This window comes from Ursus maritimus, unplaced genomic scaffold (genome assembly GCF_017311325.1).
Source record: "Ursus maritimus isolate PB19 unplaced genomic scaffold, ASM1731132v1 scaffold_10, whole genome shotgun sequence".
In the NCBI taxonomy this organism is placed as follows: Eukaryota; Metazoa; Chordata; class Mammalia; order Carnivora; family Ursidae; genus Ursus; species Ursus maritimus.
Window position 1 is genome coordinate 15,417,057 of NW_024423344.1, and position 27,829 is coordinate 15,444,885.

At 40.1% G+C, this 27,829-nt stretch overlaps 1 protein-coding gene across 3 annotated transcripts in view; it reads right to left on the bottom strand.

Annotated features, from left to right (window-relative positions):
• The window catches only part of DCLK1 (doublecortin like kinase 1), a 332,328-nt gene that overhangs the window by 65,407 nt on the left and 239,092 nt on the right, over positions 1-27,829 (bottom strand). For 2 of the 3 annotated variants that reach the window (XM_040622036.1, XM_040622026.1), the window contains exon 6: positions 14,204-14,298. In XM_040622036.1, the coding sequence (XP_040477970.1) occupies positions 14,204-14,298 (95 nt within the window). Of the gene's footprint in view, positions 1-5,563; positions 10,498-14,203; positions 14,299-27,829 lie in introns of those variants that run through there. The other variant, XM_040622043.1, reaches the window with a different exon arrangement.

Sequence of the window (27,829 nt, forward strand, 5' to 3'; positions counted from 1 at the left end):
GACCCAAGACCAATGAGAGCAGACAGGATAAGGACTAGATGACAAAGTCCAGAGGATGAAACAATACCAAATATTTAGTACTGTGATTAGCTATGGGGCAGTACTTTAACAATGAACCTTTCCATCTCTGCTTCTATTCCTTGAGAACACAATTTGCATATTTCAATGCTATTTCTAAACAGTGAACACAGCTTGTCCTAAAAGATCTTCCTTCTGTTTCCCTGGGTTTATCCACTTGGTTGGCCTGATGGGAGCAGGAGGCGGTGAGGGGGCAGCATTGGCTCATGGTGCTGGCTGTCTGTGGAGCAGAGAGAAGGGAAAGAGCATCTGTAGTTGAATTAATAATGAAGAGGTGGCGAGAAGCAAAGTTGACCTAGTTTTCCTCTGCTTACCTGTTTCCCTTCAACCTCCTCCCCATTCCATCCAGCCTTAACTGTACACAACGTAGGAAGAGAAAGTTTTGTATAATTTCTTTACTCCCAACAGTCTCTTGCACAGAAAAAAGCAAATATTTTTAGTTTTCACCAAAAAGATGAATATCATTCGGAAAATGTTACTTAAATCATTGCAGGGCCATTTGAATCCACTGCCTGTCTTCCTGGGTGTGTCTAAGATACGCGTGTTGCATGAGTTCATCTAAGCTGACTGTGACATTGGGGTGAAAGTTAAATTCACAGCAGGGACGCATCTGCTTCCTTACAGGACATCCTACGAGTTTTGTGGTTACTCTAGTCCACCCCTGAATGCCACCCAGTTTGTGTGCTGTGTCCTTTATTTTCCCATATCGTAAGAATCCGCCACCAATCAGTCTGGTGACTTGAGTGGTTTTTTTCATCCTTTCTCACCCTGCCTCCCTTTGTGATGAGCACCACGCATTTACCCTCTCTCAGGCTAGAAAGAGGGATTCCAATTATGACCTTGAGACAGTTTTCTCTTGGAGTGACACTGACTATGTGGTCATAACCAACTCTGTCAAAGGTACTGTAAATGTAGGAGCTTCTAAGTCATGCTCTGCTGACTTTTATGAATGTCTGTTTGTGAAAACCTTGTGTTTGTAATATTGGAACACAAGGCTTAGACAAGGCAGATTGATGATGTCGATGTCTGGAGAAAATAAACATTAACATTACCACATTTGAGGGAAAGGTGTGTGTTTTCCAGAAAGTGAGATCTTTCATCCCCTGTGTGATTGCTTTTGCTGTAGACATAATATTGTTCCAAGCAGAAAAGCAGTAAGTAAATGTCTAAAATGTAGACCTTCTCTTCTTCTGGGCTTTCTGATCCTTGAATTTCTTCCAGCAGCATCACAAGTGGTGTTTAATAATGTAGACACATTGTGGTTTGGGGTGGCAGGTGCTGTCTTGTCATATGGTGTTTTAAATTTTAGAATACAGAGACACCCTCTTTCATCAAGCACTTGAATTGATAGACTAGTAGCGTGTTTCCTAGCAAAGATGTCCACAGTAAAGTACTCAATTCCAAAAGCTTGTTCTTTTAGTAAGAACATCAGATACTCAGACTAGAACTCTGACCCAAAGTATATGAAAACATCTTTTAAATTCTAATATTCAATCAACTTACTGGATATTATTCACTAAAGTGCCTTATCAACTAACAAATTGCATTTTCAACAATTTCAACAATTGCCGCCAAGCGTCTGGTGCCCTGAATGCTTGCCACAATACCAGCTGTGTTTTGTCTGCCTTATGGACAAAAACCCCTCAAGGTTTTTAGACTCTGGTTTAAAAAAAAAAAAAAAGTAGAATTAACACAAGTTTGCTCATGGTTAGAATTGCTTATTTTCAACTTTAGGTTTGAAAATGTACCCGCGACTAATTTCAAATATCATGCGGACAGTTACAGACCATTTTAAGAGAAACAATTATTTCCTTACAAATAGAGAACACAGAGTGGGAAGTTGTCATTTTGTTTATTATGCTCAGATAGAGTAAAACAAATGTATTAGATTCCTAATGGTGTTATCTCTTCTTTTTCCCAAAGAGGTAAGAGAGTTTACATTATACACTTTCCCAAGACAATGATTATTCATGGATTCAAAGATTTCAGGGATTAGAGTAGACTTTAAATATTACCTTTCCACCTTACTTCCATCCGGAGGCCAAATTCCCACTACAGAAACCTCAGCCATTTAGTCAAATGGCCTCTGTCCGACCACCTCCACTACTGGACACATCATTTCCTGAGGCGGCCCCTTAATTGTTCATATGAGATAAAGAAAGTTTTTCCTTATGTTGAAATGATGTCCTACATTCTCCACGTATTGGTCTTAGTCTCACCTCTGGAGCTACCCAGTTCTCGTCTAATCCATTTTTCGTATGACAGTGCTGCAGGAATTTGAAATAGCTACTGGACCTCTTCAGTATCTTCTCTTTTTCAATTTGGACATTCCCAGTTTTTTCTTTTTTTTTTTTATTGTTCATCATATAATAGGGCTCCATGACCCTTTCACCATCCCGTGGATACACTTCAGTTCTCAATATCTCTTGTAATGCTAGGGCTCAAAAGAAATGTAATATCGTAGGTGTACCCTGACCGGCACGGAGCAGAGGACAGAGCTTCTCCTTTGTGAATGTAATACTAATGCACTTTAAGATCACATGGGCCTAGTGACAGATAGTACCGTAACTTTGGAGCCTAACACTGAGCTCATTGTTATGTCAGGTCTCCCTAGTTTGTATTTGGGAGTTTGGTGTTTTGGATCAAGTCTAAGACTTCCTATTTATTCATGTTAAATGTCATATTTATTACATTGATATCCTTGCAGACTGTTATTTTTTTCAATTCTGATTTTGTCATCTAACATTTTGTCCTCTCTCCCCGTTGAGGTGATCCAGTAATCAACATGGCTCTTTGTGTATGCTAGTTACTAATCCTAACTATACTCATTTAGATAGTGCTGGAACACTCTGATTACTGTCCATAAGTCTGATTGAAGGACTTGGAAAACAGTAAAGGGAAAATGTGTAAATTCTTGCTCTTTAAAAATTAACCCAAAGAAATTAATCAGCCTTTATTTATGACCAACAGAAGCTGCACAGCCCGCTTGTATTTTTTGCATGCTTACAAGTGAAATCGGTTTGCTTATTTGGTTTTTCTGAACAGATAAACCATTTTATAATATACACAATGATAAGATTTTGTGTTTGCTTCAGTTTGCTAATTCTAAGGCATCTGGGTGTGTATAGTACAGAACATAGAGTTATTTTAGAATTTAATGCAACTAGTTGCTCTAAGAGACATTGTGACATTTGAAATGTTATCACCTCTAAGCAGATTTAATGGGAACCAGGTGGGCAGGCTGCTGGCACCTGGATGCTTTTATGACACACCTTCATAAAAGTACTGCCCTAAGTAAGAACACATCCTAAGTGTAGCTATTTAGCTTGGGATCATATAACAGATGGAGAACGTACCACACTTTTTGAAGTAAGTGAGAAAGCTGACATAACAGCTCTAACCACATTTTACCAAGATGTATCTGGTGACTATGTAGTTAAAAACAGTTCATTTTAAATATAATGGTACTAGTTACCCCTGCCATTTGTATTAACGGTGTCACTCAACTGAGGACTACACTGACCCAAGTTTTCAAAAACATCCAATTAACCCAACTGATATACTCGAGGTAGACAAATCTCACCAGATAACTTAAGCTGTGACTGGGTAATCATATCGCTCCCACTTCACATTCTGCCCTGGCACACAATTATCACTTTGCTAATGGATATTTGAAAAATTGTAAAAAAAAAAAAAAAAAAGAACTTAAAAATCAAGTGGATCAACTGCAGAAAAGAAACACAACCAGTAAATATTTAACAGACTCAAACTACTGTCTCGGTGATCTTGACTTGAGGTCTACAGAATCTCTAAAGATGACCTCCTTAAATAAAAAAAATTAAATCATACTCTTGGTGCTGAAAGCTTGAAACCTGAGGATTCTGTGTGTGTAAAAAAAACCCCCAAACCACACATTCATTTGCTTTCCAAGTGTGTATAGAACAATCATAAGCTGGTGACATCAATCTGTAAGAACTAATAAGGTTCTATTATGTGAAATCAAGCGAAGGGAATTCCTTTTTCCAAATTCTTCTGTCTGCATTCTTCATAGCACGTTCAGCCCAAATAGACTTTGTGGTACAGGTAGTCATGTGCATAACAAGAATCAATATCGAAAAATGAACATTTGTCATAAAGATTTGGTCAAAGTTTTTAAAGGACCGGAGAACAGTTATTCATGAAATTGGTTTACTCAGAGGAGGGAAAAATGACAATGGGAATACTGGCATTAAATCGATGTTAGTGAAGCCACCCACTGGAGCCAAGATTTCAAAAATTAATGTATTTAGTTACAACTTTGTTTTGTCAGGCAGCCCTCTTGCGTCTTGAATCCAGTCTCTATACTCACTTAGGCCAAGATCTATAAATTCAAAATCTGAACCATTTGTCCTGAAAAGACTCTTGTGTCGGGCGGAGAGGGGGGCAGATAGGGACACAATGTCTCCTCTTAGGAGTTACTCTTTATGAAATCATAGTTTGGAAGGGGACCAGAAAGTCATCTAGTTTATCACCTCTTGATAAAATAATTCCCTCTATGATTTACTCCTCCAATGAGACTCCTAGTTTGTGATGAAGGGAACTCATGACTCTTCCAGGCACCTGCTATACTTTATTTTTAAACTCTATTATATTAAGAAAGCATAAACACAATTTGGAATTTTAAAAATTTGTAAACATTCCTTCCGATTGTACCATTATTGCTTTGGGCACTGGTTACATTTAGGCTATCATGGAAATAATAAAGAGAACCAACTAAAGTAAACTGTAATTTTAAGGTTAAAATGAACCTACCAAAAATGTTAGGTTTGAAACTAGAATTTTGGACTTCTATAATAATTTTAATATGAACCATTTTTCTAACAAAGCCAGGAGAATTTTCTATATTCCCTTAAGCCACATTATGAATGAAATAAAGTATGGAGTTTTGTTCTAGATTGAAGTTGGGTAATTAAATATTTTATTATCATCACTATTTATTTTATTATATATTTATTTTATATATTTATTCAGTGGTTTTAAAATAACTTGTATACACACCCATGTATATGTATCTACATGATCATTCCCTCTACCTTACAATTAGATGACCTTAAGAAACATACCTTCAACCCCAGGAGACAGTTAGTATGTCTAAAAAATGCATGTCGATTTTTTTTTTCAATCAGTTGACCATTTGTCTGACAAATTCACCCTTAAGACAACCCTGAGAGGAAAAGCGTATTAATGATTTTAATATAAGCAGCTGAAACAGAATTCTTCATCAGATAGTCTTACTTTGTTGTATTGCCAGTATTTTATACTTTAGATGGCATGGGATGGCATTCGGCAGTATCTCAAGTATCAATTCGCTGACGCGGATTACATCACAAGCAGGTCATAACCCTCGTTACAAAAGCAACCGGAAGTAACCGTTAGCCCTCACAGTCATTTCAGTGTCCATGTCTACTTAGAAGTTTTCTGAAAGAAACTCACTGAACAACATAGGTGGTTTTTCCTGTTTATTACATAGTTATTCTAAGGTGGTAAGTGTCACAAAGTTAACTTTGAGGGAAATAACATGGTCCAGTGGGAAATACAAGCTATAACATTTTACAATGAAACCACAACACAAAGTGATGGAACTTTCAAAACTGGGTAGTTCACTGAAACATCTCATCATTTAGCTCTATAAAACTCTGCGGATGGCCTCAGTCGATGGATTTTTAAAATATAGTGTTGTTTAAAACATTTTAACACCAAACGCTCTTTTTAAGAGAATACATCCAAGCAACTCAAACTGTATGCAGAAAGCATGTCGACCTCTTTGTAAAAATTTCATCCAAATTTACAACATCCATAGTGTATTTGGAAGGAAAAAGTCCTTAAAACAAATAACTCAATTCCTTGCTTGTTGATGAATAGAAACGAAAAAATACACATCGCAAGAAAATTAACTTTCATAGGTCTTTGCCTGTGACCTTTCAGATGCCTACTCTCCTGGCTTCAAAACTTTTTTGTGGCCATATATAATACAAACAGCCATGTATTACATGCACCATGTATACTATCTTGGAATTTACCCATCATCCTTACTAAAATGAACCACATTTTAAAGACACTATATATCATGCACTCTTGAAAATTACAGCTAGGGCCTCAGATTTCCTATCTTTTCCACATGCGTTACAGGCACAAAATTACAAATATTTTTCAGCTGACAGTATAACAAACTGCATCAGGCGATTGGTATATTGAATTCAATATATCTCTAATTTTTACACTACACTCTTGTGGGGATATCGCAAACAAATACAGTTCTCACTCACATGCACAATTAAAGATGCTAGCAAGGCTAATGCAAATATGTATAAATGGGCAAATGTATGCATATAAATTCATTCAACTAACATTTTCAAGTGTGTATATATTTATGTAGATATATACACACATATAGCAAGTATAGGAAGGTTACTACTGAAAATATGTCAACAGTTAGAATAGTGTTTTGAAAGAACATACACAATTGCCTTACAGGTTATCTGGCCTTGTGACCAACTTACTTCAAATCAAACACAGTTTAGATTCTTTTATATTTATGTTTCAGTACAACACTCAACTACTCACAACCCTATAAATCGATATTTCATTTTTTAGTGAATATTGATTGACAATCGATATATGTCACCAATACATACATGTGAGAGAAAACATCAGTGATAGGATTCACCCATTTTGATACCTGAAGGTCAAGACATAATCATATAAACATCAATGTGTGCTTATATTTAATAATTAACACAATACTGGATTTGTTTGAATTTCACATTTTTTGTGTATCTGGATTCCAATTTTTTTGTTTGTTAAATCAGTACGTCTGTTTGGAGCCATTTTGCCTTTACTAGTTTAGCATACTGCTTTTGAACTTAAAAACGCCCCAACTAATACATCACATTTAACAATTTATGACATGAAGGTTTTACATACAATTCCACAAGAGCCAGTAACTCATAAGGCTGTGTCACAAACACCATATTTTACTGTTTACGGTCTATGAACATACACAAATACTTAACGTAAGCACACCCATATACACACTGAGCCCTGAAAATTTACATAGACATCCACACGCCTGTATAGATATATGGCCACATATGAAAAATTGAGCAGTCCAATAGCTCAAATATATGGGATTATTTTTCAAGAATATCTTTCTCTATTTTCATTAAGAAATAAGCTTCCAGGCTTCATTGTTTTTAAATGGGGAACGATAAAACAAAAACAAAAAGCGAGCCCAATCATGTATAGATTTGCAGTGGGTACAACGAAATAGCCCTGTTGGATAACATAGGGAACACGTATCATACATAAATGTTTTTAGAAAGTAATACTTGATTTTTTAATATTTAGATGAGCCAATATAAGAACACAGGGATGTGTACAGATGGGTGGACCTGAAATGTCTTAAAAGCTTCTGATGGTGTAGAACCATTGTGGATTTCCCCCCCGACTTGACTGATCAAGCAAGACAAAGAAGAATAAAGCACAAGGCTTTCGGAACCAGTCCTCTGAGTGCACACCGAGCTTCACACTTGATACGTCATTGGTTTGCATTTCTAAAATGCTGAAAGCAGGGAAATACTTATCCTATCTTTGTCTATGATGTCTAAGAAAAAAAAAAGTGAGTGCAAATGAAGAAGTATCAAACTTTTAACTAGAGCACAATGTCTTCATAGCACATTTAAGGTTTACTGTAAGGACAAAAATGCATGGTTTTTGCTGGACCTCTCTCCTGCTCTGTAGAACAATTTTAAAGTTTAGGGCCCAATTTTTTAAAAAGAATTCTGTACGTAACTAAATCTTAAGTGCCTATAAATCATCAATTTGATTCCACCAATGAACTGAAAACGTCTGGTTTGTTGCTAAGAGGTTTTTTTCTTTTCTTTTTTAATTTCTGTTTTAGTATAATGGAATTACACTCTGTATAGAAAGAGATCTCAAAGTCTATAAATGGTGTGTTGTTTCAATCTCCGAGGGACTTCAGTTTCAAAAAGTAAATGATATATATTGCCTCTGAACAGTCCTTTAATAAAAGTCATATGTTCAAAAGATTAAATGCTGTGCAACAGCATTTCCTTTGGAACTGCCTGAATGGAAAGCTGGCCATGATACCTATCGGCAATTAGTACAAGCACAGTTTCTTGTCGCTTGTACTAGCCATGGGCTTCGTATCAAAGCCATGGGCTTCGTATCAGTTGGCAATACCTGCCACTTCTCTAGAACAAATAGCATTTATTGGACCTTTCTAAGCGGTACTTGTCCCTAAGATTGACAGTGCAGGGAAGTGAACATTTTTGGAATTTATTTTTGTTCTGAACCATCTGACCCCACCAGATTTCAGTTCACTGTTCCACTGCTTTCTTTGCATTTTTGACAGTTCAGTCAAATACATACTAATCTTTTATGGACTCAACTGTATTAAGTAATGCATTTTACGAAGACATAACTAGAACAGACACCAGCATAGGCAACTGCACAGATGTTTACTGTTTCGGCTAAAACAAAGCAGTCTTTTGATCTCAGCAGGAGTCTCTGTTCGTGTCTATTGGAAACAGTTTTTAAACCTGAAGTCTGGAACAGGTATTATTATGAACTGTTCTTTCAAGATGGAATGATTCAGTTTGCGGTTCGAATAACCTGTCAGAGAAATGTCTTTTTCTCCAACAGACAGGATAATGAGGCACTAATTATTATAAGGCTAAGTTTTCAGATGCTGTTAGATTGCCTGGACTCTTTTCTTTCTTTCTTTCTTTCTTTTTTTTTTTTTTCTTCTTTTGGTTGAAATGTTTTATTCACTTGGAAAGTGAGATGGTAACATATGTAACAATAAACCAGATGGTAAAATTTGATAGTTGAGCAATTTATCAAGGAGATAAATTGATACCATTTAAAACAGTATATGACAACTGAATTTCTCTCCATCTTGAATCAAACATTTTGTTTTTAAATTGTTTTCAAGTAAAATTTGAAAAAAAAAAAACTCAAGGAAAGGCCTCCAAATGGCATCATACATTTTTAATTTATCACCTACTGAGATATGTCAAGCCTGTGGAATATCAAAACCATGCTTCACAAGTCTTAAATTGTTAGTGTTTGAACTAGTAAAACTAAATGACCACTAGGGTATGGCTTACATACAATAGACCATACACATTAAATTAATTTTTAACATTCAGATTTTAAAATAATTATTTTATGTTTAAGCAAAGCTGACTATGATTTTTAAAACAGAGGACGAGAAGAGCAGAATTAGTAGGTTAATGTTAAACAGTGGATTATAATCATAGACTTACTTGGTTTAACACAAAAGGAGTTTTGCATACGAAAATTTCTAAAACATCAGGACTTCTCTGAATGGAGATTTGGATATTGAGGGCCTGATTTACATAGCACCATTTAAGAGACTTTTGCTTTTAAATGGATTCTTCTTAGAAGAAATCCAGACACAATTTTTTTAGGTCTGTGTGTTTAAAAAAAAAAAAAAGTTTTCTAGTTTCAGCCTTTTCACATTTGAAAAATCACATATATGGTTGTAGGGAGGAGTTATGTAATTTATAGCAATACCACTGAACAAGTTCTTCATGTTGGTATGTCGTTTAAGCTATATTTATGCTGCTTCCAATGAAAAGGTAAGTTTAAGAAAATTTACTTGATGAAAAAAACAAGTTTCTAATGCCTAATGTTAGAGTCTTCATGAGATGTGTCCTTGACATGAGTGTTTTCCCTCAGATATATTAACCCACGAAATGGTAAGTAGCTTTGTCTACTATCCAGGAAGAAAAAAAAAATCGACTTGAGTATTTTTATTATTTTGCAATAGAAGTATCTTTAAAAAAATCAACAATCCAAATTTTCAAAAGAATATAACTTTAAGAAAAAAAAATGTCTGCTGGTGCCATTATAATTCACTTGACCAAAAGTATAGGAAAATTGTATCTATATGTCTACTTATGATTGAATGGAAACCCCATCTGCAGAAATTATGACCCTATATTGCTATATCATTAGGTTGTTCTTATACTCAAGGAAATTCATTTAAAGCCAGGCCTTGCAAAAAAAAAGACAAAAAAACAAAACAAAAAAAACAAAACCCAGAAATCGAGTTCCCCCAATCAAATCAATGTAGGAAATATACATATAAAAAAAAAACCTTCAAGGATTAACATCATGAATATAAAATGCCTGTATATTTACTTTTACATGGTCTGAGTTCATAATTTCAAGGTATGCAAAACTCTTTTGTGTATTTTGCTGTTAGACTTTTCTTAGGAAATGCGAAACACCTTCACCCAATCACAAACCATATACATTGCTCCATTGTCTCTTTTACACTGAGTCTCCTACTGAATCCAAATCATCCGAAGAGAGGGGGCGATACAGGTCCTGTAAGATGAAGGGCGGTATAGATTTGTTTACTTGGCTTTCTTGGGTGCCCTGTGGCTCTCTCAGGAGTGGAGCAAAAATGCATAAGCATCCCCGGTTTCAAAGGTCATCAGACCTTTTAGAGTCTCCAAATTTGGAGGAAAGGTAATAACTGAGAAACCATTTAAGCCGACATAAATGGTGCTTATTTTGCCTTATTGGCTTGAATTGCTTCGGAGCTATTGCCTTCTGTGTCCTGTTGAGTCTTATAACCCCTGAGGGCTGTCCATGCCAACTCCACTACTAGGTGTCAAGGCAATTCTTCCTTGAACATCTCCTTCCCATTGTGGGGGGAAGAGGAATGTGCTTACCTCACAAAATAATTTGTCAGGAACCCCAGAGGGCATTCAGCAAATTCTGGTCACAGAGCAGTAACCCAAGCATTGCGTTTGCATATCGCATTAACCCGATAAAAACTGTCTTTTTAAAATTTTATATTTGGAAGACAGAAAAAATGCAAGCTTCACCTCCCCTTCCCTTCCCAATGTTCTTCCGGTTCTCCAAGCCCTCACCAATCACCTCCCTTTTCCCTCCCTCCACCCCCCTTCTGCTAGGAGATCTCTCAGTTGGTAGCCAGGCAACCAGCTCAGATCTGCAGACGGTCTAGGATCCTGGCTTCTTTTCTATTTTGTACCATCCACTCCTCACATCATCTGACTGATCAGATAATCTACACAAGTCAGCCATGTGGGAGTATAATGGGGAGCTTCATTCAACCTACACACCACAACACGTTTCCTCCTGATGGACTAAGAAATAAGACCCAAAAAAGTTCATGGATGGAAAAGATCCTCTAAGATCTGCTTCTGTGACCAGTTAAATGCTTCTAGACAGCAATTTAAATAATAGTGTTTTGGAAAAATAGGGAGGTTGTTTGGTACATTGCCACCAATGCTTTTATGAAGAAAAATATCTGGTCTGCAGACTCTTATTGTATATGACTATTCTAAAATACCAAAAGCTGTAACATAAAAATATGATTTTAAAGGAAGGAAAAAAGCTGATTAAATCATCATAATTAACATAAATAAAAATATAGATTTTTCTTAATTGTGAAGAAAGTGGTGAAATGTCTTGCTATTCCTTTACAAATTAAAAAAAATATGTTCTCATTTTAAAAAAAAGAGGTAGGCAGTGTAAATGTGTGTGTGTGTGTGTGTGTGTGTGTGTGTGTGTGTGTGTTGGGGGGCACAGCCAACTCATTTTCCTGGCTATGTTGCTAGGCAACACAGAAGGAAAAATAGAACTAGCTACTGTTTTCCAATTTGCAATAAAAAGAGTTAATTTATTCTTTGAAGTCTCTTCTTTTAGCACTTGCCATCTTTCACTTATTTCAGTATTTCCTGCATAGGAGTATAGCCAACCATTTGAGAAGAACATTAACCAAATTTGAAACAGGATCAGTTTTTAGGGATATTCTAGGCCCATCTTAACCGGGAGGGGCTATTTGATGCAGTTGCCTCCACACCAAGATGAAAGCTTCTCTCGCTAAAGCAGCTGGGACTGTCTCTGCGCACTGACATGGTACATGGACAGAGGATGTTCATTTACGGGCTAAATTTAAAAGCCTGGAAACTGAACCATCTCTGAATTATCCAGGGCTCTGCTCACAACATGTGCTTAATAAATGTTTTCAGATGACGATAAACCCTTTGTCTCCCTGAAACAAATGCGATTATTTTCCCCTCTCAAGTAGATGCTTGCATTGGTAGTTTAAATGACACGGTGAAGAATCTACAAGAGAACCACCCCTGATAATCATTCCCCAAGTGCTGGCAATGGTAACTATAGAAGCCATTGGCCACACAGCTGCTAGTCACTGGATAGACACTTTCTGCCTCATTTGGACAAAATCATAGTGACGCCAAGAGTACAGAGGGCAGAAGAAGCAAACTCGAGCCTCCTTCTGCCAACCCAGGGACAGTTGGGCCAAGCACTTTATATCCCCACGACAGAGGTCTCGCCAATAAGCAAGCAGGGAGGGAAGCTCAGACCTATGGCAAGGACTCTCAGTCACCATGATTTAGTCTCAGCAACCGAGCATGAGCTTAATCCTGATTCTGAGTTTAATTTGCGCAAAGGATGGAGAGGGATTACTACGCCAGGTATACTAAAGCATATACTTCAAAAGAGAGAATATTCTCAGGAAGAGCACTATCTGTGCTACATATGGCTGACCCTATAGAAGGGGGCCTTGCTGGGTAACGTTTCCTAGAAAAGAATCACCCCCCTCCCCCTTCCTCTGCTCAAGGATAGACACTTAGGGGACTCCATGAATTCGGCAATTCTTTTAGTAGTTCACTAAGGATTCTTGTACTTCAAAACGCCAAATTAGACTGTGGCCAACAAGAAACCCACACTGAAAACACTCAGATGGAATGGAATTATTGGGTTTTCTATCTGGAAAGAGCCTCTTTCCCGCTTTGTTTTTCCAACTGAGACGCAGAGAGGAAAACAGACTTATCGAAGATAACACAGCCATTTAGTGGAGGAGCCGGTGCCCAGGCTCAGGCCTCACCAAATTGTCTGAACACTCTACACCCGATGCCAGGAGGCTCCGTGGAGAAAGACCACACACCCCGACACTTGGGGGGCCAGGCGCCGAAGGGACCCGGGCCCCCGCTTTTAGATGGCAGCATGTGGATACAACCTCGCAGGGGGTTCGAAGAGAAGAGCTTTCAACTTGGATGCAGTTTAAAGTTCGGGCACTTAGAAGTTTCATTTTAAAGCACATAATAAAAGAAACCAAACAAAGAATCCAGTCTCTGAGTTCAGAAGCCTCCAAGGAGCCCTTTCTTATTAAAATGTTCGGTGAGCACCATCATAAAACCTCCCAAGAGCACATATTCCTCTCCACCTCGCTTGTGAAATCAGGACAGTAAAAGGCCCTCCCTTCCCTCCTCTGCGCCTTTCTCTCCTCCCCTTCCCGTCCCTTTTATTCCTGCTGTGGTGTTACTGGAAAACACAGACGGTACAGGTTGCGAGGGGATAAGAACAGTAGTTCTTCCCCACCCCTGAGCAAGGAGAAACTAACACTCTTTCCAGTAACTTTTTGACTTGGGTCTCCAAGCTCAGTCAACTTCTCTAGTATTACACAAAAAGCTAAAAAAAAAAAAAAAGAAAAAAAAAAAAGTGCAAGTAATGATGAAAGAGAAGGCATTCAATGTAGGTTTCATTCACAAAAACACATGTCATCTGTACCCATTCTCTGTGCCAAGGACACTAAGCCGCTCCAGACCACCATTCTGTGCCAGAAAGCAATTCCCCACCATAGCCTCTGAAATGGCACTGTGTGTACCTTTCCTTCCTAAGGAAGGCTGATGGGCAGTGATGAGGTCTAATGAAACTCCTCACAACTAGGGAAGCTTACAAACCAGTGTCAATAAAGTCTTTTTGCCCCTTCAGGACAAAAAGAGGTGGGGTATTTAAAAGTCAGGCTGCAACTTTGATTCTTCTCAGAGTTAAGCTTCAGACGCATTGAGAGAAAACAAAAGCCCTGACTTCTAGCTAAGGGAAGCCACAGTCACAGTAAGTGGCCTGCCATGTCGCTGCCTGCCCTCACCTGGTTGTTACTTAGAGACAGGCAGTGCTCCTGGGAGCTGCACCTGTGTCATTCTGCACGGAAGCTCAGGCAGGTCTGAAACAAGGAGATCACTTAGTGCCTTACCCTCTGCTTCCGCAGGCTTCCCGGGCTGGTGGGTGATGGGCTTGGCGACTTGCCCGAGCGTGGAGTAGACAGCTGACTACCAGGGGTTCCATTAACTAGAAGCAACGAATCACAGAGAGAAAAAAACGGCTTGTTAAAAATTTTTCATGACAAATTGTCTTTTCCAAGAAACAAGCAATTATAGAGGGACATTTGCTAAAATTCCAGACACCTTTCTCTCTGTCGTCCTGAAAAACAGCTTCCGGGAATAATCTTCAGAAATTCACGGTTTTGCTAGTCTTATGCTAAATATGGCATCAGGCTACATTAAAATGCTTAAAAATGTACTTTGGACAACTTTCCTGATGAATTTATTCACAGTGCCTTGAACTGTGCCAATAGATTTTAGCCATGTGGTTAAGGTCCTGAGACATTTTCAATGGGATTCGTCCTTAATTCTGGAGTTTAGCTTCCCAGCACCACCCAGTAAGAGTAAATATTAGCACAGCTCACAAGTGATATTCCCAGTGCCTTGTTAGAAAAGACCCCTATCTTTTTACAGTTAAGAACTCACTTCTAGAAGCTCCTGTATCCACTTGTGCCCTAATATCCCTCCGGTCTAACTCTGAAGGACCTGCTTGCAACAGGACAAACTCATTGGCACAGACACCCAGAAACTCCTTATGGTCTGTCTTCCTTGCTACTGAAAATAAAAGCTGCTTTCTGATAGGTTTAAATCACTAGAATTCTCCCGGACTCTCAAGAGTTTTATACAACATTATCACTAAATGCAATCAACTCCACGGAACTCAAGTAAGCAATTTTTTTCTCTGAGTCGCATCACCTCTAGGAACTGATAACACACTCTGGAGACATGACTTTATAAAGATATAGAAAGGCTGCCACTCTATCACCCATAAACAGGACAACGTTTTCACATGTTTTATATCCACAGTCAGAGAAGGAGAATTAGCCACGAGATACACACACATTCTTGAGGGCGCACGAGAAACATTTTCCATGAGGAGAGAGCAATAATGCATTGAACTTACCTTCTATGAGTTCTAACATGGACACAGTCTTAGTGTTTAACCTGGCAAGAGCAAGAGGCGGTATCCCTTCTCAGCACTGAGCCGAGCCCGGTGGAACTGGGAAACAGTTGGATTAGTTAGGGATGGCTAAGGCTGCTCCCAGAGCAGGCGGAATGAGATGCAGGATTCATCAGCAGATGCTTTCTCTGCGTAAGGCTGACGTCTTCCAAGCAGCAGTGGGAGGTGCGGGTTCTGTCTTAGGCTACATCAAAGGTGTCAATTAAGCCTCATGCCAAAGCAGAACCACGGCAGCCCCCACCCCCGACACCACTAACTCCCGGAAGCTGAGCCCTCTCGTACTTTGCTCTGAATCATAATGAAGTGCCTGGGGGGCAAGAGGCCCAATGACTCATCCAAAAATCAAAATGACAATAACTTCTAAAACCTGGTGACTACCTGGGTAATAAGTACACCCTCACAAAATTCAGTGCCTTGGTACAATGTTTATTGGGTTTTCACAAACACGGTTGGCAAAAAACTTAGTGCCCAAGGGAGTGGGAAGCTCCTTGTTTTGTCATCTTCTTTAAAGACCTTGCAAAAATGTCACATAACCCATGCTGCTCTAATGGGTCGTTTTGCCTTTGAAATGTATTTAGCGGCGCCTTTGAAACAACAACAAACTACAATGGAGGCAGCAGGTTAAAGTAGGAAGCACCGAGAGGGCTTTAATTTGCTTGCATTCTGCAGTCCTTTCTTTGTGGAAAGAACACGCTGCTCAGGCCTCTTCATACTGGACTTCCAGCCTTTGGCCTCTGTGGGGGCCGGGCTTGGACACAGGCAAGAACTGAGAACTGGGGGCAGAGGCAGAAGCTAGAACTAACCAGACGAGATCCCTCCGAGTTGACAAAGACAGGTTTTATGAAAGTCACATTTTCTTTGTCCACTTCCCGGGGGGGGGGGGGGGGGGGCGGGGGAAGAGCAAATAGGGAAGCAGGCAGAGTATTAACATTTTTTACTTTTGATTCACTAATTTTATAAAGCTTATGGAAAAGGAAGAAAAAGAGAGAGTGGACTCCAGGATGACAGCCTTAGCCTTTTCCAAAAGCAAAACAAAAGTGCAATATGTTTGCATTTGGTAAGTACCCATTCTGTGTGCATCTCAGTTTATCAAAAACTTCTTTTCTATGCATCAGTTAATGCACTTAATTTAGCCTTTTACACGTGTACTTATAAGCATATATGTATACAGTAGCTCATTTAACACAATAACTATGAGGCGGGCAGTGTTCTTTTACAGAAGAGGAAACTGAGGCATAAAATGATAAGCAAGGTGACCAGCAAACACGGGGACAGAGCCCCAAACCTAACCAAGCAACCCAGAATCTGCACTCTTCACCACTACATCCCCAAGGCGCCAGCCTGCTAGTCTGCAGGAAATCAGGTAACTAAGCTAGTAATCACAATGAAGTATTTTGAGGAGGGAGGTTTCAAGTGTTGCCTCTGAAATCCTAACAGACTATGGGGTCAAAGTCACCCTACACCATACAGAGAGGGTAAGGAAACCCCACGGAAGTATTAGTAGGATTTTGCAGGTGAAAGAGGGCAAGGCACAACGAAGGAAAAGTGTTCCAAGGCCAGGGGACCACCTGTTTTGTGGCTGGGCCTGGGGTTGGGAGAAGTGTGGTGCATTGAAAAGACCTGAAGAAGCTGGCCTAGCAGGTAAATGGAGCTGGAGGGAAAGAACCTAAAAATGAAGGTGGAGGAGTTGGTAGGGGTCCCATAATGCAGGGCTTTAAAATTCCTATTAAAGAGTTTGATTTTTATCCAAAGGGCAATGACACGCTCTTGAATGATTTTAAGCAAGAGCCAGGCGATCAGGCTTGTATTTTTAAAAGCTCTCAAGAGCTCTTGCTTGTCAAGAATGGATTAGGGGAGAATGATAATGGGCTTGGGGATAGCCCGAGGAGAATGTCTAGGCAGGAGGGAGTATGGCACATTTAAGTGTCCTGTGGTCAGAGGGATGGTGTGGCTGGGTAGAGGGTGGTGCCGTTGGGGTAGACGTAAATGGAAACATTCAGGAGAGATTTTAGGGTTGAAAACTATAGGACGTAGTACCCGGCTGGTTGAAGAGGATTGAGGCAAGGAGGGAGGGAGTAAGTTTGGAAGGACACAGAGAATTTGGACATGTCAGACTAAAACAACTTAGGGATGCCTGGGTGGCTCAGTTGGTTTAGTGTCTGCCTTCAGCTCAAGTCATGATGCCAGGGTCCTGGGATCGAGTCCCGCATGGGTCTCCCTGCTCTGCAGGGAGCCTGCTTCTCCCTCTGCCTGCTGCTCCCCCTGCTTGTGCTCTCTCTCTCTCTCTCTGACAAATAAATAAAATCTTAAAAAAAAAAAAGTGAAGCAACGTATGTGACACCAATTGTGCAGTGTAGGTTGGTATAACTTTTCCTGCTTTCGATGAAGTCATTTGCCCAAAGATGAACAGCTGGAAAGATCTCATGTATGTCTTCTCAAAAAACTGCACACTTTCCCCATGAGTGGACTGTCCTGACACGTCAGGACATGTCTAGAACTTTTGTCCCCCCATCTTCAGGGCTAAGGACCTCTGGGCTTCCCTCTCTATCACTGGGGCGCCTCTTTCATGTAAAACCCCTGGACTCAGGGCTTCTCTTCTGTTGCCGTCTCTCCAGAGAGACGGAGCTCAAGTGCCAAACAAGACATTTACGATCAAACAGTTTTGGAACACAACGTGCTTCAAAGTTGGGAACGGCTTGTATTCTTAGGGTCAGAGTTTCTATTCAGACTCTTGCTCTTGGCCACCTAAAAAAGCATTAGCAACTCTTAAAACGGTTCTTGACATCCAGACAATACCGCACACCTTATTGTTGACTCACTGCTGGAATACATAATTTTCTTTCATAAGGCTGACGCATGTATTGAGTGCAGTTGTTTTTTATCCTGTACAACCCGAAGTCTCTGAATGCCAGTAGAGACGGCTTTGTCACCTATTTAGTAGAACTTGTTAAAATTCAAGTAACAAAGGGCATTACTTTGCAGAATAAAGTATTCCTCTACTAAAGCATTCTGTATTTCCGGGGAGGGGGGATGTTCAACTCAGTATGGTTGTTTTTAAGTGGACAAGCAGGTCTAACAATTCCTTATTTCCATCTGGACGTCACTACATCTGCCTGACTGAAGTACTCATCAGATCCACTGCCTTGTAACGTTAGGGTTCCCTTTATTCAGATCTATCTGGGTTCGTTTTCCTTCATTCCTGCATCCCTTGCTCTTCTTGTTACCTCTGAATGAGAAGTGCTACTCTTGAGGCTGGATTATTCAGAGACCCCATGATTATCAGTCACGTCACTGGCCACCAAAGAGCTGTGCGCGAAGTCCGTGGAGCTGACTTTCCCCAAGCCCATCAGGGACACAACAGCATGAACTGGTCACGGGATGTTCCTCCTCAGGATCCAGCCTCACCTTTCCCTTTATCATTTCAGAGAGATGACCCCCCTCTATTTTACTCACTGAAGCCGTAATCCAGGGCTCTGGAATCAATCAGTCAGCACACACAGTGCACACACCACACTTACTACGTGTCTGTCTCTGTTTATTGGCCCCTTTCTATTGGCCCCAAAACTTATAATTGAATATGAAAGTTACTAAAAAAACCCTCTAGAATTCGGAATATTTTACTAATTCATTGCTCCTTTTAAATGACTAGACACACGTGTGTATTAATTTAGTAATGCCTTTGTGAACTTAAAGGGTTTCTTCTCTTTACAGTTTCGTTCCTAAAAGTCTCAGACCACATGTGGAAGCTAAATGTTTAAATATCTCAAACTGGTCCTGAAATCAGACCCATCTCCAAGCAAGATTATCTAATCACAAGGTAACTTTTTAGACATGAACATCCACCTTGTCCTTTCCCTAGCTCCCTTCTGCACACAGGTGGCTGGTGTATTTATGCTGCTGCATTGCAGCCTATGCGGTCCGGCTGTGGATTTAGGGGGCAGTGATTCAGGCGTGTTGTTGAGGAGATCTGACTGCTCGCCTTAGACATTCACTCATTCCCTGATCATGGAGGAGGCCATAGATACTCTAAACTTTCTTTTCCTAGCCTTGGTCCATTGCGGGCCACATTATTGCGAAGAAGAAGAAGAAAAAGAAACAAAAAGCAGATGGAGTCAAAGGAGGCCAAGAGAAAACAGAAAACTATCTAATGGGCTGGGGGGTCAGGGGACTCGGGGAAAGATGCTTTTTCCTAATTCTATCTTCATAGATGCTCAACTCATAGGTGAGGTGGATCTCTGAATTTCTCTGTTTATCTATATTTCCTTTTTTTTAAAGATTTATTAATTTTTTTTTGTGGGAGAAGGGGAGAGGGAGAGAGAGAGTCTCTTTTTATTTTTTTAAAAGATTTTATTTATTTTTTTGATAGAGAGAGGCAGCGAGAGAGGGAACACAAGCAAGGGGAGTGTGAGAGGGAGAAGCAGGCTTCCCACCGAGCAGGGAGCCCGATGCAGGGCTCGATCCCAGAACGCTGGGATCATGACAAGAGCCAAAGGTAGACACTTAGCGGCTGAGCCACCCAGGCGCCCCAGGGAGAGAGAGTCTTAGCAGAACTCAATCTCAGGACTCAAGATCACAACCTGAGCTGAAACCAAGAGTCGCTCACTTAACTGATTGCACCACCCAAGTGCCCCTACATTTCCTTCTTAAACTGACACAATGGGTCCAATTCAAATGGACGGTCTACTGAGAATAATGGGAACTGGGGAGTCCACAGAAACTGTGGGGATACAAGAAGTGACTTAGCTCCATGAATTAATTCTTTAAATAAATATTAACAAAAAGACCCTTGAACACCAGGAAACCTAGGCAACCTGAACAGATCCTAGTATTTCTCAATTCACTCATCTAGTCAATTTACCTAGTGCTTACTTTAAACTTGGAAACACTAAAGAGTATAGAATGTGTAAAGAACTCCTGTTCTCAGAAACCTTACAACCTAGGAAGGTGATATGATATGTCACCTAGAGACCAGGAGCCAAATCAATTGTCATAGGATTGTAGGGGAGAGAAGACCCTAAACAGTGAGGTGATCAGGGGACGTTTCACAGAGGTCATCTGGGCCAACTGGGTATGTGCGTTTTTGACAGCTGAAGGGGCAGAAGAAGGCTCCTTGGACTCCGAAAGGTGCCAAGTGGACAAGCCCAAGGGGTATCTGGAAGCAATTTAAATTAGTTCACAGGATAAAGCGTAAGTCCAGAGGGAAAGTGGGAGATGCAGCTGGAAAGGAAGACTGTGGCCAAATCAAGATAGTTCTTCCTATGAGAATAAGGAGTTTGGACTTTTTTGGACAGACAAGAAGTCATGGCCACAAGTCTGACATCAGTATGCAGAGCAGATGTAAGGGGTAGAGGACAAAAGCAGGGATGAGGCCACCTAGCAAGCAGTTTCTGTAGCCTGTGAGAAATTGGAGCCCTAGAACAGCACTGCAAAGGGGGAGCCAGGAAGACTAGTGACAAGTGAATATAGAAGAGGAGGGGGGAAAAGGAGTCAAAGATGATTTCAGGGGAAAAGGGGGAACAATTTAATTCAACAATAAAATAGGGTCACCGGGAGACCTTTGATTTAAAATTATGAAAATGCGGGGCATCTGGATGGCTCAGTAGGTTGAGCGTCTGGGTTGTGATTTCGGCTCAGGTCATGATCTCAGGGTCATGGAACAGAGACCTGTGGCGGGCTTTGCGCTCAGTGGGGAGTCTGCTTCTGTCTCTCTTTCTCTCTCCCTCTGCCCCTCTCCCAGCTCACGTGCTCTCTCTCTAAAATAAATAAATGAATCTTTTAAAATTATGAAAATTATGTGTCAGCTGGGATCCCAGAACAGGCTGTGGTTATTTTGACGGAACTGGGTGTGTAAGGGCACCTTAGATCAGGGTGGGTGAGTGTCCCGGGACCAAAGAGCTCTCAGCTCCTCTGGTCCCCATGCAGATGCCTTGCCCCGCACCCTACTGGGTATTGCAGGACGGCCAGCCCTTACAGCTGAGCCCGGGAGTCAGCCTCAGTGCAGTTCTACCAGTGGTGTCCTCGCTGCCAAGTCCTATGACCTCCTCACTGTTCTCACGCTACTAGACTTCACATCAGACATTTCTGGCCTCTCCCTTCATCTCGAAACTTTCTGCCCTGTGACTTCTTCACTGCTCTGTCAAGCTTCTCCTGCCTCTTCTGATGTGCTCTTCTAACCGCAGACAGTCACCATGCTTCCGTGCCCACCCTTACTCTGCACACCTTTCATTGGGGCGGAGGGAGAGGCATCCTGCATTTCTAGTATTTAAATCACTGCTATATGCCAGGATCTCCCCAATACCTATCATTGGTTCAAATCTGACTTAAACACAGTTCCTTATTCCTAACTGCCTACTGATGTTTCCAAAGCAACTCACACTCCACACGTCTGAAATGTACTCACCTACCACTCCTCCTCCATGCTCAAAGCTGCTCCTCATCTCTGATTCCTCTCTCCTTTTCTGGCCTCATATCCTTTAAATTCCCGGTTCATTTCCTTTTCAAAGTCTACCCCATCCCCAACATTGCTGTTTAAATTCTACCCTGACAATTTCTTTCCAGGATGACTGCAGGGGCCTCATGGAGCCTTCCATGGCCCTTGGCCCCCTGTGTAGCCACCCTCTCTACCACTGCACTATTGTTTCTAAAATTCAAATAAAAATCAAATCATGGTCTTACCTTAAATTCTCATTCATCCCCTAATACCTACAACAAAAACACGCCTTCATGAGCCCGTGCAATGACCACAACCAGCGTGGGTACCACCATCTTCTCCAACCTCTTCCTCCAACCTATCATGTGTTTTTATTGGACAAACAACAGTTCCTTAAATATGCCCATGTACTTTCATGCTTTTGCGCCTTACCTCACATTGCTTCTTCAAGTGCCGATACCATGCTGGCAGGATCCTTCAACTTGTTAAGTCCTTGTCTCTTGGAAGTTCGTCCTGACCCCATGAATGAGATCTAACCCTTTCCTCCTCTGGGTTGTCATGGCACTTTCTACACTATTACAGTATGTGATATATAGATATAGATATAGATATAGATATAGATATAGATAGATATAGATAGATATAGATAGATAGATATGTGATATATAGATAGATAGATAGATAGATAGATAGATAGATAGATATAGATAGATATACAGATATATGCTTATCTCCCAACTTGAAGACAAGAACTGTGGTTTAATCATCTTTGTGTCCTTGGGACCTAATACATGCCTGGAACACAGTGGATGTTCAGGAAATATGCATTTAATTAATACGGGGGCATTTCCAGTGAGGAGTTCATAAAGGCAGCTGATGTAGGGTGCTGCCTGCCCCCTACAGAGAGTGGGTCAAGATAATGGTTCAAAGCTTTGAAAAGTATCTTTGGAGACACTCGCCTACTGAGGGTGAGCGCTAACAGGAATTGATAAGTNCAGGGAAAGAGAAATGGGAGGAGGACTGAGTGTTATATGCAGGAGAAAATTCTAAAAACACAAGAGATGAAGCATGAACCCCCTTGATCTCCTTGGTGCATTTTGTTTTCAAGATTTCCCTCGGAACCCAAAAGCAGCAAAGATCCTCCATAGAATATATAAGGCTGAAATCTACATTATAGGAAAAGACTGAGCTAAAAAAAATAATAGCTAGCAATCTGCCTTTGAAGGTGTTTGATATAAATCAAAAAAAGTTGACATATTGGACTAAAAAGCTGATTAAAATTCTCTTTGCTTCCCCAACTTTGATTCCTGTCTTATCTGCATATGTTGCATAAAATATTTTTATATAACTGTAAAAAAGGAAAATTTGAATAGCATAAATAAGAAAACTGCAGGATTTCCAGAGTCACATACAAATGTGAAGTCTGGGGAAGACAGAATGGTGCTTCAGTCATGGTAGAAGGTCATTAACTAAGTCACCCAGCTTTTCCCTACGTCAAATGCTTACCCTTGCATCTCCAGCACCCAGCAATGCTGGTCAATGGTGCAATCTCAATGCATATTGGATGAATGAATGGTTGTTGCCAGGAGGGTTCCTACCTTAGACTATAAACTTGTAAAGGGCAAGAAAGTCCATCAGCTCGTGCTTGAGTTGATGGCACCCACTGGGGCTCCATTATGTTTGCCACTGGCTGCTACAGAGAGAGTTTAAATAGGTGCTATTTTACGATAAAAAGTTGACCATCTGTTTAAATGGGAATAAAAACTCTAAAGCAAACAAAAAACCCCAAAGTTCTTCTAAGTGTTCCATGAAGAGGTCAAAATTTTGAAATATGTAAGTTCTAAGGAGGACTGCAGTCATGAAAATTCAAGGTAGGTAAATGTGGTTTTCTTACACTTTGAATATTAAGAAAACAATATAAAGCAAAACTAAACATTATCCATTTTTACTGAAATTAAATTAGAACATAGTATACTTTTATTTTGGAGATATTTTGTTATAACTTCCTTGTGCAGATAAAGGAATTTGTTTAAAAGAATTTCACTTTCAAATTACACATTTTATGGGACGTCTGTGTTCCAAAGATAAACACACATGAATAAAGATTCAACCCATATTAAACACTCTTTATGATACTCTTATATATTCTTGTTTCTTTAAGAAGCAACTAAAACCCACTTTTCCCATTTTTAGTGATAACCACATTCAAAGTCTCGGCGCGCAATTGTCTGGTGGCTCGTTATTCTTCGTGTGTGTTATTAAGACTCCTGGTTTCTCTATTTTTTCTAGTTCCAGTTACCTTTTCGGACTCACTCTGCTAAGGAGATTAACAATAATTCAACAGATATGTGAATTATGTTATCTACCAATTATTTACGGGGCTTGACCTGTGTGCTTCTTGAGAATAGAGTCTGTTTCTTTCATCTCCGCATTATTAGTGCCTAGCAAATGCCTGCCATCTAGCAGACCTGCACTTGGTATTTCTGAATGTGCAAATGAACACCTTACATTAATAAATCACCGCTAGCTTCTTTCAGTTCCAAGAAGAAGAATGAGTAAGGGACAAAGAGAAGATTTATAGAGGATTCTCATTTCTGTTCTACCACTGACTTACAAAGGAAAGTTTCTACCACTGACTATACATCATGAAGTGGGAGTGAATCATTTCACTTCCTGGAATGCTGGTCCTGGGACGAATACTTAGGCTTCTATTGCAAAGTGTTATGTTGTTGTAAATTGCAATGTTAAACTAGGTACTGCATTAGTGATTTCCTGGAGATGAAATCTCTCATAAACAGAGGTGAAGAAACAGATATCGAGGATGGGCCAGCCTGCCTTGTCTAGAGCACTGGCAGCCCCAAGTGCCAGCCCTGAGCTGCCACGATTAACTCTGTCACTCTGGGCCAAGCAGTTCCCCCAGCCCTCACTGCTTCCTCATGTCTAAAAACAAGCTATATTACTATATAACGAATAATACTATCATGTCTTGATTGTAGTTGGAAGATGGTTAGGAGATAAAAAAGATCAGAGACAGAAAAATCCTATGTAAACTCTGACGTCATTTAAATATAAGTTAACAGTATTATCATGAACAGCAGCATGGCATGAAAACTGAGCAAATCTTAACTTTATACTGTGCTCTAATCTCTGTATAACATAAGAAGATGAATACTGGAAGTGGAAATCATTTCAAACTTTGAGTTGATACTTTAGGGGGAGAAACAAAGATTCTTTAAGGTTAGAAAGTCAGGCTCATGATGGTAATTGGGGTTGGGGCAACGTCAGTGCTTAAGAGGTTTGAAAGTAAAATTATTCGCATTCTATCTAGTCTTTATGATTTCTGAAAAACAGTGAACAGGCCATTTTAAGAAAATGGTGATGCAATTAACGTAGAGATAATTCAGTGCTCTTTTCCACTGGGTTTAAGAACCATACTTGAGTGGAGCCGGCAGTCTTAAGCTAGCACAGTGGAGAGGACTGAGGCAGGCACTTCCCTGACACCTAGCAGCTGTGTTTGCCCCAGAAAAGAAATGGAAATACCACTGGACTTCCTAAACTCTAGGCCCAGGGAAAGAGAGTGGTCTTGGGAACATTGACATAATCCACAAATTTGTGACTGGGTACTGCTGCTCTGTAAACCCTCTCTAAATTAGAATCATCCAGAGGAAGGTGATAAGATGTGGTAGCAAGTCGGAATCAAGGGACGGTCATTGCATATAACACTATAAGCTGTTATACAACCAAGAAATGGTTGCATGGCGTACTTTCTTGATCAAAATGCAAAATGTTATATGCATAAAGGTCTCATGTTAAACAAAATGCGATCTGTGCCACTTAATTAATTTTGACCTAGAAGTTAAAAATACCTTGAGTGAAGTTTAATTTTAGAATGGATTCGGATTCCACTCTCTTAATGGAAACAATACTACCCGGCATGGCACACGTATCATGAATTCCAAGTTGGTGCTGGTCAAATCAATCAGATTTTAACTAGAGTTGAAAGGGCTCAGGGAAACAAAAGAGAAATGCTTGTTCGAAAAAATCTATTGATTTCGACGTTAATGCATTCTACCCACTTTAAACTTCTAAAAAGAATAGTTAAAATGTTGGCAGTGATGACTATAAATACATTCATTACATTTGCCTGTCTGCTTTTTAGAGTTTCTGAAACTACTTTTGGTAAATGATACATTCATCTATATTTATAAGATTATAATTAGATATATTAGATATATTGTATTTATAAGGTTTATATAATCTTCGAGATGCTGAGTAGTGATTATGTTACCAGTTAATTCTAAAGTGAAATAATTTCCTGTATTCATAATTATCTTTTTAAAATTAGATTCATGATTCTTTTTTGTAAACTCAAATTTTAGATCCGTTTTTGGAGTAAAACAGGTTTCTCACTATTTGCAAGGTTATTTCTGAGTAGCAAAAATTCTCTCTCCATGTTTTTCTCTTGTATTCCCTCATTCCACTTCAGCTGCTACAATCAGACAGAGAGCGTGAGGACGCTTATTTCGCATCTGTAGTAGAAAACGTAGCATCAGACTGTAACCACTCCAGATCTCATGATTCCGTTCTGCGACACGTGCACAATAATCTGACTTTACCCCCTTCCTTGACTTATGAGGACAAAAGAAAAAAAGAAAAAAATATTTCTGCCCAAACCTAGGAGCACTTCACTGTCTGCCTACAGGTCTTAAAAATAAAACCTGTTAAATGAATACACAAACAAAGAAAAAGCAGAGCTAGGCCCATAAATACAGAGAACAGACTGATGGTTGTTAGAGGGAGGGAGTTGGGGGATGGGTAATATGGGTGAAGGGGAGTGGGAGATACGGGCTTCCGGTTATGGAAGGAATAAGTCACGGGGATAAAAGGCACAGCCTAGGGAATCTAGTCAATGGCATTATACCAGCTTGTCTGGTGACAGATGGGAGCTACACTTGTGGTGAGCACAGCAGAATGCACAGACTTGTCAAATCACTACGCCTTACACCTGAGACGGATGCAACATTGTGTGTCGACTCGACTTCGATTAAAAAAATAAAACTAAATCAACATTTTAAAAACTGTTAAAAACAATAACAACAAAAAGTCAACAGCTATAGCGCTTAAATAACGCATATTGACTCTGTTGAAATAGCTATACTGAAAAAGACATAAGACTTCGGCTAATCACCCATTATTAGATGTTTCCCCCACTACACCAGGTATATGCTAAGAAAGAAGAGACAAAAGATTAAAAATTTGTCAGGTCAGACTCATTTTGGATTGTGGACTAATTTTGCTTTTTAACATTGTTGTTTTTAATAGTATTGCTAATGTTTCAGGTAATGTGGGGCTTCTTTCTCTTTTATAACTTTCCATGATTATACTAAATAGCCACGATTTTACAGGGAACAGGCAGGGTAGGCCCATGACCTCTTTCTTCCTTACTGCTCCATGGGAGTTCATTCGATAGCCCAGGTTTGCTCGGAGAAAATGAGCAATGTTCTTTGGTCCAGACTGAACATGCTCCAAAAAGCTCAGTTTTAAGCTGTTTGCTGGTTAATGAACAAGCTTCATCAACAAGGTTCATTTGGGGACCTCTACCAATGCGGTCTATGTGTGGGTGGTATCTCTCTTGAAGGGACTTCCCTCATATCTGTATCCAGGGAAGGGATAGTCTTCAGACAGAAATTCTCCCTGAAGGTTAGTCATTATAACCTGGGTGTACACGTCATGGTGTCTAGAGCTTAGGTTGCAAGGGTTAAGGATGGACATTGACACTCGGAAGCAAGCAGAGGCGTAAAAGGAAGTCATCTGTCATGCCATGTATTCCACCAGATTATGCGGTCAAATGACTCCCTGTGTTTATTTCCCTTTTGTTATCTGTAATTCATGAGTTCTCAAACTTGGGTGAGCGTCGGAATCACCTGGAGGGCTTGTGGAAACCCAGACTGCCGGGACCTCGTTCCAGGGTTTCTGATTCAGTGGGTCTGCAGAGGGGCTTGTCGAGACTGTATTTCTAACACGTGCTCAGGTGATGGTGATACTGCGGGTCCAGGGAACCCCATTTGGGGAACCACTTCCTTAACTCACTGCTTCTCATCATATGGT